Here is an 18,036-nt window from a genome sequence, read left to right on the forward strand (position 1 = left end):
CAAAGATTTATAATGTTCAAGGAGAAAATTAGGTAAAGTTTTACTATGACCTTACCTCCTGACCTAGTTGAAGTTCTCAGATAACCCAGCTTTAAAACTGAACTAGATTTCATGAAGGACAAAATTCTAACAAAATTACATGAACATCAAGTAGAGAATGTGACCTCTGGAGTTTAAACAAGGTTTTTCTATATGACCTAGTTCTCAGCTAACCAAGTTTTGTACATGATTTACGGTACATATGAGATAAATATTCTGACAAAGATCTATGATCATCAAAGGAAAATGTGAGCTCTATACTGTTAATATTTTCTATGATCTGACCTAGAGACCTAGTTTAAAACCTCACGAAAACAAGATTAAAACCTGATCTAGATTTCATACAGACTGACATTTTGATATTTTGTATGAAAACCAAACGGAAATATGGCCTCCACTGTTAACAAGATTTTTAATGATTGACCTAGTAACCTAGTTTTTCACCTCACGTTACCTAGTTACGAATTTGATCTAGATTTCGTTCTGACAAAGATTTATGAAGATCAGGCTGAAAATATGACATCAAGAGGTTTTTCTATGGCATAATCTAGTGACCTGGTTTAAGACCTCCGTTTCAGAAAAGACATACATTCTGACAGACTTTTATGAAGAACAAAAAAAAAACATTTAGCATATAGCAAGTTAACTAGATTTTCAATGATCTAACATAGTGTCCTAGTTTTTTACCTTCAGTAACTCAGTATCAAATCTTAGATTGCATAGAGACAACATTCACACAAAATATTACTGAAATGACTTGGAAAATAAGGCCTATATAATGTTAACAAGGTTTTCCTGTTAACTGACCTAATGACGATCCCGTAACGAACTCCTCGAGATTGTATTAAGGGTAACATTCTAACCAGGTTTCATTAAGATTGGGCAAAATCTGTGACATCTAGAGTTTTAACAGTTTAACTGTTGACGTCGGACGACGAAGGACGACAGACACTCTTCCCTGAAGGCTTTTTTAAACTGATTATTTTCCAATCTTGAGACAACCTTATTCCGGTAAAAACAGTGTCAAATTTCTGGAACTTTCCAATTTATCGTGATAAATAAAGACATAAAAACTTTTCTATCATTACTATAAAACTGAGCTGTTCAATTACTGGGAAAATGATCCTATTTATAAATACTAATTAATAAAGAATGAGCATCTCTCCGACCCCCTAAATCACATCACAAAAGTGGGGAAAGATGATATAATAAACGTCTGTGTTCAAGACAATTAAGCAATATGCTTCAAATATATCTCAGCAAAAGATTGTAAACAAAGACAGAGGTGTTAAAAACTGGTGTTTTTTTTTTTCTTAATGATTTCTGTAGATTCAAAATAAACTGTTTATGCATTAGGCAATGGTTTGCAAACGTGTCTTGTAGGAGGAAAATCTTCAATATTTTAAAATATTGCTTTAGAAGTAATGTTGATAAATTGTTATTACGAGTTAATGTAAGAGTCAATAACGGAAACAAGGAGCTGCGTTCAATAAACGCTTGATGCCCCCGGTGGTATCCTTGTCGATATAAAGCAACCTAAGTCCAAAACGAGGTCAAGGTCAAACTGAGGTCAGGTGATGTCTGAAGATGAGGAATGGTCACAGGTTATATCTGTATTAGTATCAATTCATTCTTGTAAGAGGTATTAATGCTAGACGAAACGGTCCCATTTGGTTAACCAAGAGATGGCCCATATAAAGCAACCTAAGTCCAAAATGAGGTCAAGGTCAAGGTCAAACTGAAGTCAGGTTATGTTTGAAGATGACGAATGGTCACAGGTTACATCTGTATTAGTATCAATTCATTCTTGTAAGCGGTACTGATGCTAGACGAAACGGTATCATTTGGTTAACCAAGAGATGGCCTATATAAAGCAACCTAAGTCCAAAATGAGGTCAAGGTCAAGGTCAAAATCAGGTCAGGTGGTGTCTGAAGATGAGGAATGTTCACAGGTTACATCTGCATTAGTATCAAGTCATTCTAGTAAGGGGTATTGACGCTAGACGAAACGGTCCCATTTGGTTAACCTCGTATGGACGGACGAACGGACGGACGGACAGGACGAACACTATATGCCTCCCGCATCAGTAGATGCTGGGGGCATAAAAATAGGAGGAACTTCAAATCATACACGCCAGCAGGGCGTTTTATCAGTACTATGTTCTTTATTCAATACTCCTTTTCTAGCAGTAGATGTGTTTTCTATGAAATAGTTGTTTCACATTGCTTCTTCAAATTGATGTGTGTCCACTGGTGCCCCCACTTCCTGTCGGTGCGGGGTCAAATATTATTTCTTGACATTGTAAAACTAAGTAAAATTGCAGTCTACCTTGGGTCTAGATGTGAGTCTGCGCTGCAGGGCGTATGGATGTTACAAAACCTCATCACGAAACACAAGATTAAAGAAATTGAGTGTGTAAATGCTTTTAAAAAAAATATATTTTTATTTAATTTTTGTTAGGGGAAGGGGGTTGTGGGAGTGAGATAAATCCAAACTAGGTGCACAACTTCACATGCTTAACAATATTTCTAGATTTGCATGATTCGAGTTCAAACACTTTTTCAGGTGAATGTGACACAAACTTTTAGGCCCTTAACCTTTAGCCTGCTGGTGGCAAGTAATTTTGCCTTTGCGACCAGTGCAGACCAAGATCAGCCTGCACATCCACATCCGTGCAGGCTGATCATGGTCTGTACTGTTCGCTATTCATTCTGTAAATTTTCAGTGAACACTCATTTGAATAATAAGTGGTGTTGCTCCAACTGAATGACGGACCAGTCCATTATAAAAAATTAGCAGTGTAAAGGTTAATGCATATTTTAACTATGTCAAGGGTTATAACTCGGGTGCAAAAGTTCCCATGCTAGATTACAATCCTCTTAATGTTTTATCACGCCTTGTCAAATGCTTTTTGAGATAAAAGCGACACACTTGTAAGCCCTTCATGCATATTTCTGACTAATCTAATGGCCATAACTCTGGTCTTGCGGAGTGAAATCCACAAACGAAACCAAGCTTTTCGTGCTATATAACAAAATCCTCTTAACGTTTCATTACTCCAGTTCTACTACTTTTTGAGATACAAGTGATAAAAACGTTTATGATCTTTGAGTATATTTTGACTAAGTCAAGGGCAATATCTCTGATCTTGAACAATGAAACCCCAAAACAAAATTCCAGTGTCATAACATACATGCTGCGTAACAATATTATAATGTTTCAATACGCTAGGTCAAATATTTCGTGAGATACATTCAACACAAACTTCTAGACCATTTATACAAATTTTTATCTAAGTCAATGCCATGAAGTCTAAGTTTGCAGAGCTAATTCCCCAAAACAAATAATTATTTAATATTTAAGACATTTATGCATATTTTTGACTGTCAATGGCTATTACTTTGGTATATTGAGTGAACCCCAAACAAAAATCCCAGATGTACAGCTTCATACGCTGTATAACTATTTTCTGATGTTTGATGTCTCTACATTCAATACCATTTGAGATAGGCATGACACAAATTCAGACTGACGGACGGAAAGACAAACGGGTGGATTGACGAACGGACAAAAAGACGTAAGTACAAAGGTAAATCAAAATGAACGCTCCCCTCGCCAACAAAAATATAGATGATATTTGTCAATGTCTGAAACAATGCACATATGGGTACCTCGGTTCTACCTTAATTGACTTCCTAGTAACTTGAATGTACGTCAACTATCGAAAACACTTGAAACTAATCTTTCGTAATGTTTGGAGATTGGAAAATATTACTTTAGCTGGTAAGCTTTTAGCTCATTGTCACATGATTTTTCTCCAAAGCTGATTCTTTATTGATATCATGCAGATTCCTGTATGTTAAAAAAATAGACATATTTATAAATAAAACGTTTCGGCATCTTGACACATCTAGAAACAATGTGCGAAGAAAGCTATATTGGTATTGACTTACTAAAATGATGTCTAAACAAAATATACGAAATAAATGCATTGGTACTGACATGCCATACTGACACATCTAGACGAATTGTACGCAGAATAATAATTTAGCATTGACATACTCGAATAATGTCTGACATAATGTACGAAGAACACTTCGTTGGTAATGGCTTGCTAAAACGATGTCTTAGTTAGTTTATACTAATTTGTTTTAGCTCGATTGTGATGAAAGCTTTAAGCTTATTGAAACCACTCGCGAATCCGCTTCCTGGAAAACCAATAACTGGTGTTATATGAGAAGTCATGGTCGTGACTCAAGTGGGGCTCGAACCCACAACCCCTGGATTGAGCGGCCGACACCTTATCCACTAGACCACCGCGCTCCTTAACACAACATACGACGAAAACACGTTGGTATTGACTTCCTGGCATGGCACCTAGACATAACGTACGAAGAAAAATACGACGATATTGATTCCCTAGAACGATACCTAGACACAACGTACGAAGACAAAAACGTTGGTATTGACTCCCTAGAATGATACCTAGACACAACGTACGAAGAAAAATAAGTTGTTATTGACCCCCTAGAGTGATGTCTAAAACAATGTACAGAGAAAAACAGGTAAGTATTGACACACTAGAATGATAACTGACACAACGTACGAAGAAAATACGTTGGTATTGACTCCCTAGAGTGATATCTAGAAACAATGTACAAAGACAAAAACATTGGTATTGACTCCCTAGAATGATAACTAGACACAACGTACGACAAAACAAACGTTGGTATTGACTTCCTATAGACATACCAAGACATAACGTTCGAACAAAAATGCGTTAGTATAGACTTCCTAGAATGATATCTAGACACAACGTTCGAAGAAAAATACATTGGTATTAGCTTACCAGAATGTCTAGACACAGTGGACGAAGAAAATACGCTGGTATTGATTCCCTAGAATGATATCTCGACACAATGATCGAGGACAAATACATAGGTATTAGCTTACTAGAATATCTAGACACAATGTACGAAGAAAAATACATTGGAATTTACTTACTAGAATGATGTCCGTGATGACACTGATGTGAGCCGTGATCATGCTGATGATCACGATGGTGATGATGGTGGTGTATATATGCATCATTCCTCCTTCTGGCCTCAGCAGTCGCACTATCAATTTCCGTCTAAGAAAATAATTTAGAAGCAATTTTACACACTGAAACTAACTTTTCAGATTAAATAATTAAGAGCAGAAGTTTCAACGTAAGTAACTGACGCATATACATGTCCTCGTCCACATTATGAAAGTGTGAAACATATACAAAATATTAGTATGGGAGTCATATCTGTACTATAAATTGGACGTATTGCATAAAATCAGCAAAATTTCAGTATAAATATGTATGCCAGCAAATGAAAAAAAAAACGAAATTTGCATAATCTAAGAGACCACTTCATAAAAACTGAATATAAATATACATGTAGATACGTAGTTTCAAAGGACATAATAATGTCTTTTTTACAAGACGGTAAATGTTTCAACATAGCTCGTAATGGAAAATACTAGACATTACGTAATTGTTCTGTACTTAGTAATTCACAATGTAACCATTATCTAACTTTAAGACACAACACTACACACTAAAGTGCGTTTACGGGCTTGTTTCGAAAAACAGCATGCGTCTGTTTTTAAAATTGTTATTAAATGTCCAGAAAAATAAGGCGCTTTTTCAAAGCCTTTACAAATACAAAGATTAAGATGTCATTCAATACACTGAAGGTCCAACACCATCTCACATATGTTACTTTTGCTTTATATTCATAGCAGTGTTATTCTCAATATGTATTTCCTAACGAAGAAGACTGTTTCTAAAATTGAATGCAGTCGTTGTGACCGGTAATTGTTTGGCGGTTTGCAATGATCAAAAATCTTTTGTAATTTTATTAGACACCCACTACGTAGCCACTAACGTTGGAACTTTTAATTTCAGCACAAAGGCCACTTTGCTTTTCCTTCCTCATTATCTTTGTGTTTCATTCATATTTTTTCAATAATGTCAGATTGTTTTGTCTGTTCTGAGCTTAACAGTATTTCAGTTATGAAATGGCAGGTAGTTAATCTAAGCAGTGTTCCTGTATTCTGCACCAGAACTTACTTTCCTATCATTAGTTATTGCCTTAAATATTTGGGATGAACGGGTGGACGATGTGGACGATGGAACAGACGGGAAGAACAACGTGATTCAAATACAACTAACAAAACTGTTTGGTGCGGTGTAATTATTTCAAGCATATTCGCCAGAAAAATTGCCTTCTTACACGGCTGAAACTGAATGAATTTGGAGCTAATTCCTTTTTATGTGCTCATAATAGAAAGGCACAGCACCCTACAGAAAACTACCAGGGTACTGGAAGAATCAAACTGACGCTGACATAAAACTAGCACCTACTCCATGTCTCACTTTTCCCAGTAAATTTTGGTAATTAAATTGACTAAAAATAACTTAAAATTGTTACCTTTTGTTGTTGTTTTGCATATTCAGGGTCTTGGCGAACATCTTTACCAAACCCAGCTGGTGCTAAGACCTATTCAGATAAACAAATGTAAGTTAGTTTAACGCAAATAACATTTTACGCAAGATAGTTGTGCCCATCCACGCCTATGACAGTCTGTCAAAGGAAACATAGTATGTAAGTTTAGTCTGGCGGTTGTTGTTAACTCGATATATGTCATTATATCGGATATATGCAGCCACTCGGCGCCACTTTCATAATTTACCAGTACAGACCCGTGACCTGACTAAAGGAACATAGTGAGAGAAAAAACAAAAGCAGAGAGGAAATATGAGATCGAGTATGCTATCACAAAAGTAATATGTCCGGCATGAACTCCGGAAATAGTACATTTCAATTTAGCATCCACAAATGTGCTATAATTATGGGATTATCGAATGGACTTATGATTGACAGTTAGTAACCAGAAACCGATAGCGCATAACTTAGGATATTTACAAATAAAGACAACATCTCGTGCCAACAGGGTTTCTAAATTCTCTTTGTGATTTAACAAATGGTGCAAGGGTTAGATAGGCGGCACAAATTCAAATTGTGACTGTAATTTACAAAAGAAACGCTAAAACTTAAGTAGAAGCCCTAAACCTTTGACAATATTTTCTAAGAATACTGCCCCACCAACTACTGTTTTAAGTGATGCACTTGTGTAAATTTGAGAAAATTGTGGTCAGAGGGAATAGGAGAGATAAGGTTCGCAACAAGATTGTTGAAAGGCTAATAGTATAGTAACAACAACAATCCCGAACGCTGAAAACGTTTTTAACAACTAACATCATATGCTAAACTTAACTTGTAGAACGTTAGTGTGTTCCATAACCGTGTCTGAGTAGGAATGGTCAAAATTTGCAGTATATTAGTATAGACAAACAAAAAAAAATGCATAACTGAAATTTTTTTCTAAAACCTATGAGTCCCAACAAACAGTTGGTTATGAAATTTTATGAAGTTTATATAACTAGTGTGCAATAAAAAACCCACAAGATGCATATTAGATGTTGTATTGATATTAGTAACGAAAAAACCTAAAGTCAAAACTCGTTCGCAATTTATAATTCTTTAAAGATCCCTAAACATGAATGCCAACTACTGCACTGATTCACTATGCGTATGTTTATTAAATTGTGTCAAGGTGCTGACGAGAGATGATGCCACAAGATTGTAATTCACTGTTATAGGTATTAAAAATTAACCAAACGCTCGTCAACTCCGCCTTTGCGACAGAGACCAAATCCCATGCACAACTGATCTGATATGGGTGTACTGTCGCTTTGTGTAATTTCATGAAACTTCGTATAAGGGTATGAAGAGAGATGGACCAGTCCAAGAATTTGCGTAAGTTAAATGTGGATTGTCACAAAAATCAAATGCCCGTCAACTCAGGAAAAACATTTTTTTGAAAAACTAAATGCCCCAAGCAAAATATGTTGTTATGAATCCTTGTTGAAGATTTCAAATTAAACGTTCAAAAGATATGAATGAAATGTGTACTCAACAGATTGTGTTATGATAGATAAGTAACAGTAAACAAAAAGACAAATCAACAGCTGAAATTGCAATAGTTTTTTTTTTCTGAAAGACAAACTAGTATTGCATTAAAATACTGTTGTATAACTTGACAGTAATTACACCCTGTTTTTTCCAAATTAGTATCGTGTGGATGGCGTTTTGCACTCACTTTTTCGACACAATTAACAGAAGAATGGAGTATTTCAAGTTATCCAACCAATCTATGTGTTCGCCCGAGGCGGGAATCATCATGTAGCATCCAGACTGATAAGGTGTGGATACCAGGTTGGCCCGCTCGCCACGAATAATGACGGAGAACAGGTTCCTTGCCAAACGGGTACCAAACCATATTGGGGCGACGTTAACCACAATTACAAAATCTTGGCTCAGTTCTGGAAATCTGATCTCGGGACAAATATGAGCTTACAGATTGAAACGTTGGGTTCACCTGTCTGAACTATCTGTAAACCTTTAACATAAACTTCAGCTGTGAAAAACGCACTATCAATACTTTATCCTCAAAGCTTGGCCTCTAAGATTTGACGCTACACTTCTTTCCAGCAAAAGAGGATACCCTGGATTTCATCTTTGTACAGTAGATACTCAAGCTTTAACGTAAGTATATGGATACAACAATACGCTGATTTAAGACAGCTATAAAACTCATTAATAGCTAAATTACACTTAAACGTAATGAGTTCCTACTCCGTTTTGTTCTTGAAGTAGGAATACTAAAATTTGCAGTAATTAGTATCAGACAAAACAAACGCATAAAAACTGCAAACTGAAAATTGTTTGTACATCCTATGAGTCACAAAGCAGTGATGGTTTATGAAATATAAATGGCCAAAGGGAGAAAACATAAATTCATAATCATCTCGGATGTGCTGTCAAAGTGTTTCATCCATATGTTTCCTTTTAAAAAGTAACAAAATACTATTGATTGATTACATACGGGCAATATAGGTAACTTTTATGCAAAAAAAATACCATAAAGCAGATTAGTTCATGTTTGCTATTTGATATTAGTAACGCAATAATAACGTCTTAATATGTCAAAATGCATTCGATTTCGTTTTCAACAATGTTGCAAGTGAAATACGGGTATTTACATGATTCCTTACTTCTAAAGGTCTATTGGAAATGCCAGACTCTACACCTCATTCAACTATCCGCGTATGTTTATTAAGCAAAGGTTGATAAAGGCTGCTGACGATGATATGATGCACCACTAGTTGGTAAAAAATTCAACTGATTTAGGTATTTGAAAATATTTAACCTTAAGCGGGCTGGCGGCAAGTCCGCCTTTGCGACCAGTGCAGACCAAGATCAGCATGCACATCCGTGCAGTCTGATCATGGTCTGTACTATTCGCTTTTCAGTCAGTAAATTTTCAGTGAACACCCCTTCGAATAATAAGTGGTATTGCCCAAACTGAATGATGGACCAGTCCATTTTAGAAATTTAGCCGGGTAAGTTAAACATGTTGGATTGTCATCAATTCATTATGTCAATGCCCGATCAATAGGGTAAAAGACGTTGCAATATTCTGTTTGTTAAAAGAGTTGAGAAGGCACCAAGCAAAATATGTTCTTATAGAAAGTCCCATGTTAACGGCGGAAACAATTCTCAAAATATAACTACAAAAATATAATGATAACTATGTTGCTTTTACTCTTAACAGATCTACGATGTAGTGATACGATAACAAGAACAGTCAAAATCACAATAAAAAAATAAATTCAAAAAAAGGCTGAAAATGGCAAGTGAAACGTTTTTGTTTTTTAACGAACAAACTAAACTGTTATTAGGATTATAAAATAACAAATAGTTGATAAAATCCAAACTTTTAAGAAAGGCCTAAATTACCACCCTTTCTTTTCCTAAAATTATAGTATGCGGTGTGACTGGCGTTCTTTTCACCTCACTTTGTTCACACAATTTTAACAGAACGGAATGGAGTATTTCAGTGCTATTCAACCAATCTAGTGTCTCGCTCGGGGCGTTGAATTCTTCATGTGAGCCATCCAGCTGACTTACTGGAGGTCGGTGGTTCTACCTAGGTGCCCGCTCGTCATGAAATAATGCACGGAGGGGAACATGGGGTCTTCCTCTACCATCAAAGCTGGAAAGTCGCCATATGACCTATAATTGTGCCGGTGCGACGTTAAACACAACAAAATAAATAAAAATCTAGTGTCTCTAGATTCTTTACAATAACTGATAACTCGGAGTACAAAATATGGCTTACAGACTTGAAATCTTGTGTTTCACCTCTTTAACTAACTTTGAAACCTCTGTAACATTAAAACATATCCAACGCTGATAATAACAGCTATATAATACCTTTCCATCCTCAAAAGCTGTGGTTCCTCTCAAAACGACCTTTTGCACCTTGCCTACCACCTTCTTTCCAGCAAAAGGGGTCCATTGAGCCTTGCTGAATTTCATTGCTTTTGGTACAGTCCATGCAGACTCTAAGTCAATTTCAACGTAAGTATCAGGCTGGTCAGGTAAACCGAAAATACGCTTTGGATTTGAATGCAGCTTTTCAACCAGGTCCTACATTTAAAAGTAAATGTGTAAGACTTTAGTATACAAGAGGCCTTGTTACTCAAAAAAGTTAAACCAATGAATGCCCTGAGATAAGTATTTACAACAGGGGGCAATATTTTTGCTTAAAGTACAATGACAAAAACAAGTACAAACTGTGCAACAAGTTTGCTTAAAAGTAAGTAATATCCAACTTCCTCCTCTTACGATGCTACATGAGTCTTATGATGCAATATGAGACAGCAAATCACATACAAGGAACTTCCCTCTTTTATGATGCTATATAAGATAGCAAATCACATACAAGGAACTTCCCTCTTTTATGATGCTATATAAGATAGCATATCACATACAAGGAACTTCCCTCTTTTATGATGCTATATAAGATAGCATATCACATACAAGGAACTTCCCTCTTTTATGATGCTATATAAGATAGCATATCACATACAAGGAACTTCCCTCTTTTATGATGCTATATAAGATAGCATATCACATACAAGGAACTTCCTTCTTTTATGATGCTATATAAGACAGCATATCACTTACATATATAGAACTTCTACCTCCCATTATGCTACATGAGATATCAGATCACTAACATGTACAGAAATCCCCCCTCTTAGGGCGCTATTTGAAAAAGCAGATCATATAAAAACTATATTGTGAAGACCTTCAGTCTATTTTTACCTCACTAGTTACGACAGATCAGCTTATATTTTAAAAACACTTAACCAAAACCTGCTGTCGAAAAAAGGGGAATAACTTTGAGAATTATAACCCCAGCGTTCTGTATATTAGATCAACACAGTGAACAATTTTCCATGCTTTCCCACATATCTTTGTCAAATGCTATGTAGAGTTATGGAACCTGTACGCTACATTTCATATCATCACAGTGAACAGTGAAATTGCCATCCATTCCCACTTGCGGTTACTAAGATGCCACCTTACATACGAAAACCTAACCACATACTGATGAGTAAAAAAAGCTGGTATAGCGTTGCCAAAAGCAGAAAGGAGTTGACCTGAAAACCTAATTCAAAACTAACCTGATGTGTAAGTATAATACAGAAATCAAGACTAAGTTTAGAATTGACCTAACAGTTACAATAACACTGACCTGAAGAGTTAGTCTACCTTCTTTAACAGCTGTGAGAAGTAGTGGTAACATAGTTTCAAGACCAGGGAACCCTGGTGGAGGCTTTGCACTGTTCTTCTCTTCGTTTGTATGAGGTGCTAAAATAGCAATAAATAGAATTTTGCAAATACTTAATGCAACATATATGGCCGATATTCATGAAATTTTAGTACAATCTACAACGTTTTTGGTATGTAAAATGTATCTGACACCACTATCACTTTGGTTTAAAAAAGTTTGTTGTTCAGTGAAATAAAGAACAAGCAATTAACTGTTTACATTGAAAAGTTCTTTGAAAAATTGTTGGATTCTTTAAAGAGTCTTTAAAGCAGTTTGTCAATTTAAACTTAGCTAAAATATGTAATATTTTTTAACAGAGGAGTTTCAATTATTCAAAATAAACACAAAAACAAACATACCATGATCCGTTGCAAAGCAGTCAATTATTGACATGTTTTCCCACAATGCATCTTGATCATCTTTTGTAACCAGTGGTGGCTTGACCTGACCTCGTTCTTGACCTATGACCTCCAGATCTTCCGATGTCAAAAACAAATGGTGTGGAGCAACTTCACATGTGACCGGAAGCCCACGTTTCTTTGCTTCTTTAATAACAAGAATCTGCAAGACATTTTAACGAGACATGATAAAAATGTTTCTTGATTTCTTTATAATTGTTTCATATTTCTGATGAAGTAATTTACTTATTTGTTTGTTTATTTTCTTGGGAATTTAGAGTCATAACGACACAATTTATGCCATACTGCGACTTTAGCAACTTTTGATTCAAACTCAACATATTACTTCCCTTCACTTGTACAGAGGCCCCCAAAAATAACTTGCACCCACTCTCCACGAAATAGAGATAACGAACGAGTTATGAAGTAAATGGTTTTGGTCCACCTGTAAGGTAAAGAACCTTTGGCACTGGATAACTATCACCAATTTAATGCAAGTACAATGACTAAATGAAAAGCAATTCAACAAAAAGAAAATGTGATACTCTGTTACCTCTTCTTTTCTAGCAACATGACAGACATGAACAGGCCTTTTATAAAGTTCTGCCAGTAGAATAACAGCAGCGGTGTGAGACCCTTCAGCATGGGTGCATAATGGCAGATGTGCAGGCCAGTGTTCGAAATGCTGAAACATAGTGCGTTAATATTCAGTTTTATGAAACTTACATTCAACAGATTTTAAAAAACGCAACAAATGTAGTACTTGGATTCGTAAATTAGTTTTAAAATCTTGAGATCATAATACCCGATATACAACGCAAAAGGGTAAATTAAGATTCTAACACTCTCAATTCTGTCATAATAAATTCATAGATACAAGACATGTTTGTAAGCGAATAATATATAGTGCCGGAAAGGTCTCTGAACTTGATTTACAAAAGTGGGTGGAGAAAGAAGGGGAGAGGGAGTGGGCAACGGTGTTCACGCCACAAATACTAAATGAAAGAACGAACAGACCTTTAATGATACGCATATTTATAAACAGTTAAAACCTTCATCCAGATGGACACGTCGTCCAGCTTGAGTGTTGTGAATGTCTCGTTCAGGTACATCTTCAGTGCAGCAGCTCTGCTACCAATATCTGGAAGTTTGCTGGCATTGTCTGTACTTGCACCAACAAATATACCATAATCACATCTTGCACCCGCATTTGCCTTTTCCTGAAAAAAATACAGTGAGAGGATTACGCTGTCAAAAATAAATGTTATATGCAAAATCTTTACTTTATCCCCCTGAATTAAAACATGTCTTGGTTATATTTGGAGTAGTTTGGAGTACAACTTTCAAAAACAGTAATAACCATGTTAACATCGCAATTTAAAAGCTTACATAACTCAGATTAAATGAAATACAACAAGTGCATCGCTTGTCATAAATCAATATACAAGAAAAGATTTGTTCTTGACCTTTTACCTCAACTAGAATACTTAGCGTTTCAAAGCTATAGCTGTCAAGAAAAATAAACCTTAATCAAATTTGACACAGATACACAAGTTGAAAGTGGCAATAATTCTTTCAAAATTTAAAGGGAGATCTGGTTCTTGACCTCTTTCTCGTCTTATGATATTAAACAAGTGTACAAGTACAAAGTTTCTAGCTACCTCCATTGCAGCCACACAAAGATAAATCACTTACCATTGTCAGTTCAAATGCGGCTTCATCAACTGTAGGTGGATTGGTGTTTGGCATTGCCAAGATCATCGTGATTCCCCCCGCCAAGGCTGCTGATGTGCACGAGTTCCAATCTTCTTTATGGGTAGCACCTGGATCTCTCACGTGTACGTGCACATCAATCAAACCTGGAATAAGACATGAAGCCTAGTTCAATCTATAAATATCAAACATGACTTAGACATAACCTCCAATACAATCTATAAGTGACAATCTTGTTTTATACATAACGTCCAGTACAATCTATAAATGCCAGTCTTGTTTTAGACATAAGTGACAAACATGTTTTAGACATAACGTCCGGTACAATCAACAAGTGCCAAACATGTTTCAGACATAACGTCTGGTACAATCTATAAGTGCCAATCTTGTTTTAGACATAAAGTCCGGTACAATCAATAACTTTCAAATTTAAGATAGACGAAGTCTGGTAACTCTATAAAGTTCATGTCATCCAAAACGTGTACGTTTCAAATAATTGCATTTTTTCCTTAACGAAATTGAAGTTATAACTGCGTAAGTTACCAATTGATGTATACTTCTAATAATGGTACAAGTTTATTATCATTATCCCCGGGTACCTATATACGTGTGAAGACACAAAAATAGAAAAACAACGTGAAAAGAAAAAGTTCTTATGTCTATACAAGACAAGTGACCGAGTACTGCAGTCCCCTACCGGTGGCCTTGACCTTTAACCGACAAGTAAAGATCATGTCTTGACAAACTGTCTCATCATGGGGAACATTTGTGGGTAGCACTATGATAATTTATGAATGCAAAAAAGTTATGAAGCAGAAACAATTCTTACTTGACCTCCAATAGTGACCTTGACCTACAAGCATAAGTCATACACGCGCATAATCTACATACTGCCCTCTATTCACTTACCAGGTTTTATGAACCTAGCTTGAATACTTTTCGAGTAATCGCAGGATCCAAACTTGCGGATGGAGAGACAGACGTTCCTACATATGGGTATAAAATTTTATATGGGTACTATAAATATTGTTCTCTCTTTTGTTCTACTAGCTACGTAACAGAAAAATAGCCACTTAAAAGCCTTACGGAATGAATGACATTAAAGAAAAAGTACAGTTACATATTGTTCCTATAGACACACCTAACTATGCAAATGTTGGCTCGGACAGACGGATGGACGGCGGGCATTCCTATAGTCCCATCTGGTGATACCGTTAAGGGACTAACACGACTTTGGGCAGTCGATTTTTAGCTAAAACGTTCTGAATTATATGATTTATAATTTCTGACAAGACTTAGTAATAATCTACCAAGTAAATAGTTCATTTGAGAGGTAACCCAAAATAAAGAGCCATATTTTCTAAAGGTGTCCTATTTTCAAGAAGTACTAGTATCTCAATTTTTAAGTTGCAGATATTCAATTCGTCGAGTGTCTTTAGCACAGACCACTGTATTATGTAACTATTAAAAATTGAAAAACTGTGAGGAAAACTGTTAAATTTTATTTACTGTGAAAATTGAATGTTATGAATTCTATCGAATCAGCAAATAGACTTATTCTGGTGCTAATAACAGGTTTGAAATGATGCTTTGCACAAATGAATTTCGAGTTTAGCCATACAGAGTATCAATTATATATACATTCATAAAATTATAATTGCTATATAAACGAGTTGTGGTTGACACGACTTCATATATAGTAACAAATGAAACCCAATGATTTACTGTAGTTTAAGCGTGGACAAAGCCTTGATCTCAGATCAGTGTAAACTACGAGATTATCTCGATGTTGCACTTTTTGGCCAAATGGTTAAAACCTTGTCGTTAAAACATATATACTGATATCCACCCAAGTTATGGTTTAATTGTACACATGAGGCGACCCAACTGAAAGACTGACCGACACAGTACCAAGCAACAGAATGCGCAAAACAATTACAATGTAAGGCATAACTTACCAGGCAATCTGACCAGCTGTGGAGAAATATGTTGGATATGTGCATTCGGTTGTGGATCCTTCTTCACCTAGAGAAAGATATTGTGTAATTTTTTTAATATATAAGATAAGCAAGGTATGTACTGTACAGAATTTGAAACGTGCATCGCTTACGCTGTAACGGGCATCCGTGGTCAATAGTTTGTCTATGGTTAAGAATCGCTTGCATCTCACCTCTGTGAGTTTGAGCCCCGCCTGGTTCGTCTTGTGCCATCCATCTGACTTACATCAAGATGTTTGAATATGCTTGAAATAATGTCCGGGTGGGAGCCTCAGGTCTCCACCAACAAAGCTGAAAAGTCATCGACACTGCGTCAGTGCGACTTGAAACCCAACGAAACAAATTTCATTCTAGTGGACCCGTATTCATTAATGTTCTTATGCTCTTACTTGGTTTACTTAATTTGACACAAACTTTGTATAGCTAAATCTACTAGGACGTCATGATGTATATCACAACGAGTATCAATCGCATTATTCTCGTTTAGGTCACAATGTCAACTACGAACCACTCAAGTGCAACAGAAATCAGAGCAAATGCCACAGCTGGTTCTGAATTCATAATTCTATAAAAGCCATTAAAATTTCAATATTTGTAGTAAATATATATGACATATCTTTTTTTAATGTCATTGTAGCAATCATATGGTAAAAATAGTAAGAAATCTTATACAACGCTATAATTAAGACTCATTATCTTTCAATCTTTCCAATAACGATGTAACAGGTGAGTTATACCATGTCTGTATTCCATTATCTTTGGAATATTTTTAATTTTGAAATCTGATAAAGAGAATAACAGTCATCAAAAGATCCTTAAAAACACGTGACTTTGGCTAAACGGGGTTATTTCCAGAGAAAAAGTGGCCGTCTGGCCTAATGGTTAAGGCCACTCATTACGAATCACTTGCCACTTACACTTGCCACTTTGGGTTCGAAATATCGGTGGGATGTAGAATTCTTTCATGCAAGCCATACAGCTGCCTTATAGAAGATCAGAGCTTCTACCCAGGTACCTTCCCGCGCCTGACATTACGCCCAGATGACCACTGAGTGGCTTCCTCTACCACTAAAAGCTGAAAATCGCCACATTACGTATTATTATGTCAGCACGACGTTTAACCAAACACAAACAAATAAAACAAAACAATGTTCGGTCGGTTGGTCCGTCCGTCCGTAAACCAATCCGTTCCCGGATGATAACTCAAGAACGCTTAGGCCTGGGATCATGAAAGTTTAAAGGGAGGTTGATCATGACCAGCAGACGACCCCTATTGATTTTGAGATCAGTAGGTAAAAGGTCAAGGTCACAGTGACTTGGAACTTAAACCGTTCTAGACGATAACTTGAGAATGCTTAGACTTAGGATCACGAAACTTTATAGGGAGGTAGATCACGACATGCAGATTACCCCTATAGATATTGAGGTCAGTAGGTCAAAGTAACAGTGACCTGGAACAGCTAAACCGTTTCTGGAGGAAAACTCGAGAACGCTTAGGCCTATGATCATGAAAGTTGATAGGGAGGTTAGTCATGACCAGCAGAAGACCCGAAGACCCCTACTGATTTTGAGGTCATTAGGTGAAAAGCCAAGCTTACAGTGACCCGGAACAGTTAAACCATTTCCGAACAACAACTTGAGAATGCTTGTGTCTAGGATCACGAAACTTGATAGGGAGGCAGATGACCCTTATTGATTTGGAGGTCAGTAGGTCAAAGGTCAAGGTCACAGTGACCCCGAACAGTTAAACCATTTCGGGACGATAACTCGAGTATGCTTGGGCTTACGATCACGAAACTTGACAGGGAGGTTGATCATGACCAGCAGATTGCCCATACTGATTTTTGAGGTCAGTACAACAAAACGTCCAGTGCACAGAGACCAAAGAATTTCTGTTCCTTGTGCAGTTACTGAATGCATCAAGGGAGGCATTTCGTGTTCTGCGAGCTATTGTTATTATCTGGTTTAACGCCGCATAGACACGCCTAAAGGTCATACCGGTATGACGACTTTCCAGCTTTGATGGAGGAGGAAGGCCCCAGATGCCTTTCCATGCATAATTTCATTACTGGCGGGCACCTGGGTAGAACCACTGAACTTCAGTAAG

At 36.5% G+C, this 18,036-nt stretch overlaps 1 protein-coding gene across 2 annotated transcripts in view; it reads right to left on the reverse strand.

The window, feature by feature from the left end:
* LOC123533700 (gephyrin-like) overlaps window positions 1–18,036 on the reverse strand; it is a 473,298-nt gene that overhangs the window by 424,049 nt on the left and 31,213 nt on the right. For both annotated transcript variants that reach the window (XM_053551160.1, XM_045315486.2), the window contains exons 8-16: window positions 15,891–15,957; window positions 13,915–14,078; window positions 13,272–13,439; window positions 12,773–12,904; window positions 12,181–12,382; window positions 11,744–11,859; window positions 10,414–10,629; window positions 6,505–6,573; window positions 5,045–5,171 (exon numbers count right to left, since the gene is read on the reverse strand). In XM_053551160.1, coding sequence (XP_053407135.1) covers window positions 5,045–5,171; window positions 6,505–6,573; window positions 10,414–10,629; window positions 11,744–11,859; window positions 12,181–12,382; window positions 12,773–12,904; window positions 13,272–13,439; window positions 13,915–14,078; window positions 15,891–15,957 — 1,261 coding nt within the window. The remainder of the gene's footprint in view (window positions 1–5,044; window positions 5,172–6,504; window positions 6,574–10,413; window positions 10,630–11,743; window positions 11,860–12,180; window positions 12,383–12,772; window positions 12,905–13,271; window positions 13,440–13,914; window positions 14,079–15,890; window positions 15,958–18,036) is intronic.

Source organism: Mercenaria mercenaria, chromosome 1, assembly GCF_021730395.1.
Source record: "Mercenaria mercenaria strain notata chromosome 1, MADL_Memer_1, whole genome shotgun sequence".
NCBI lineage: Eukaryota > Metazoa > Mollusca > Bivalvia > Venerida > Veneridae > Mercenaria > Mercenaria mercenaria.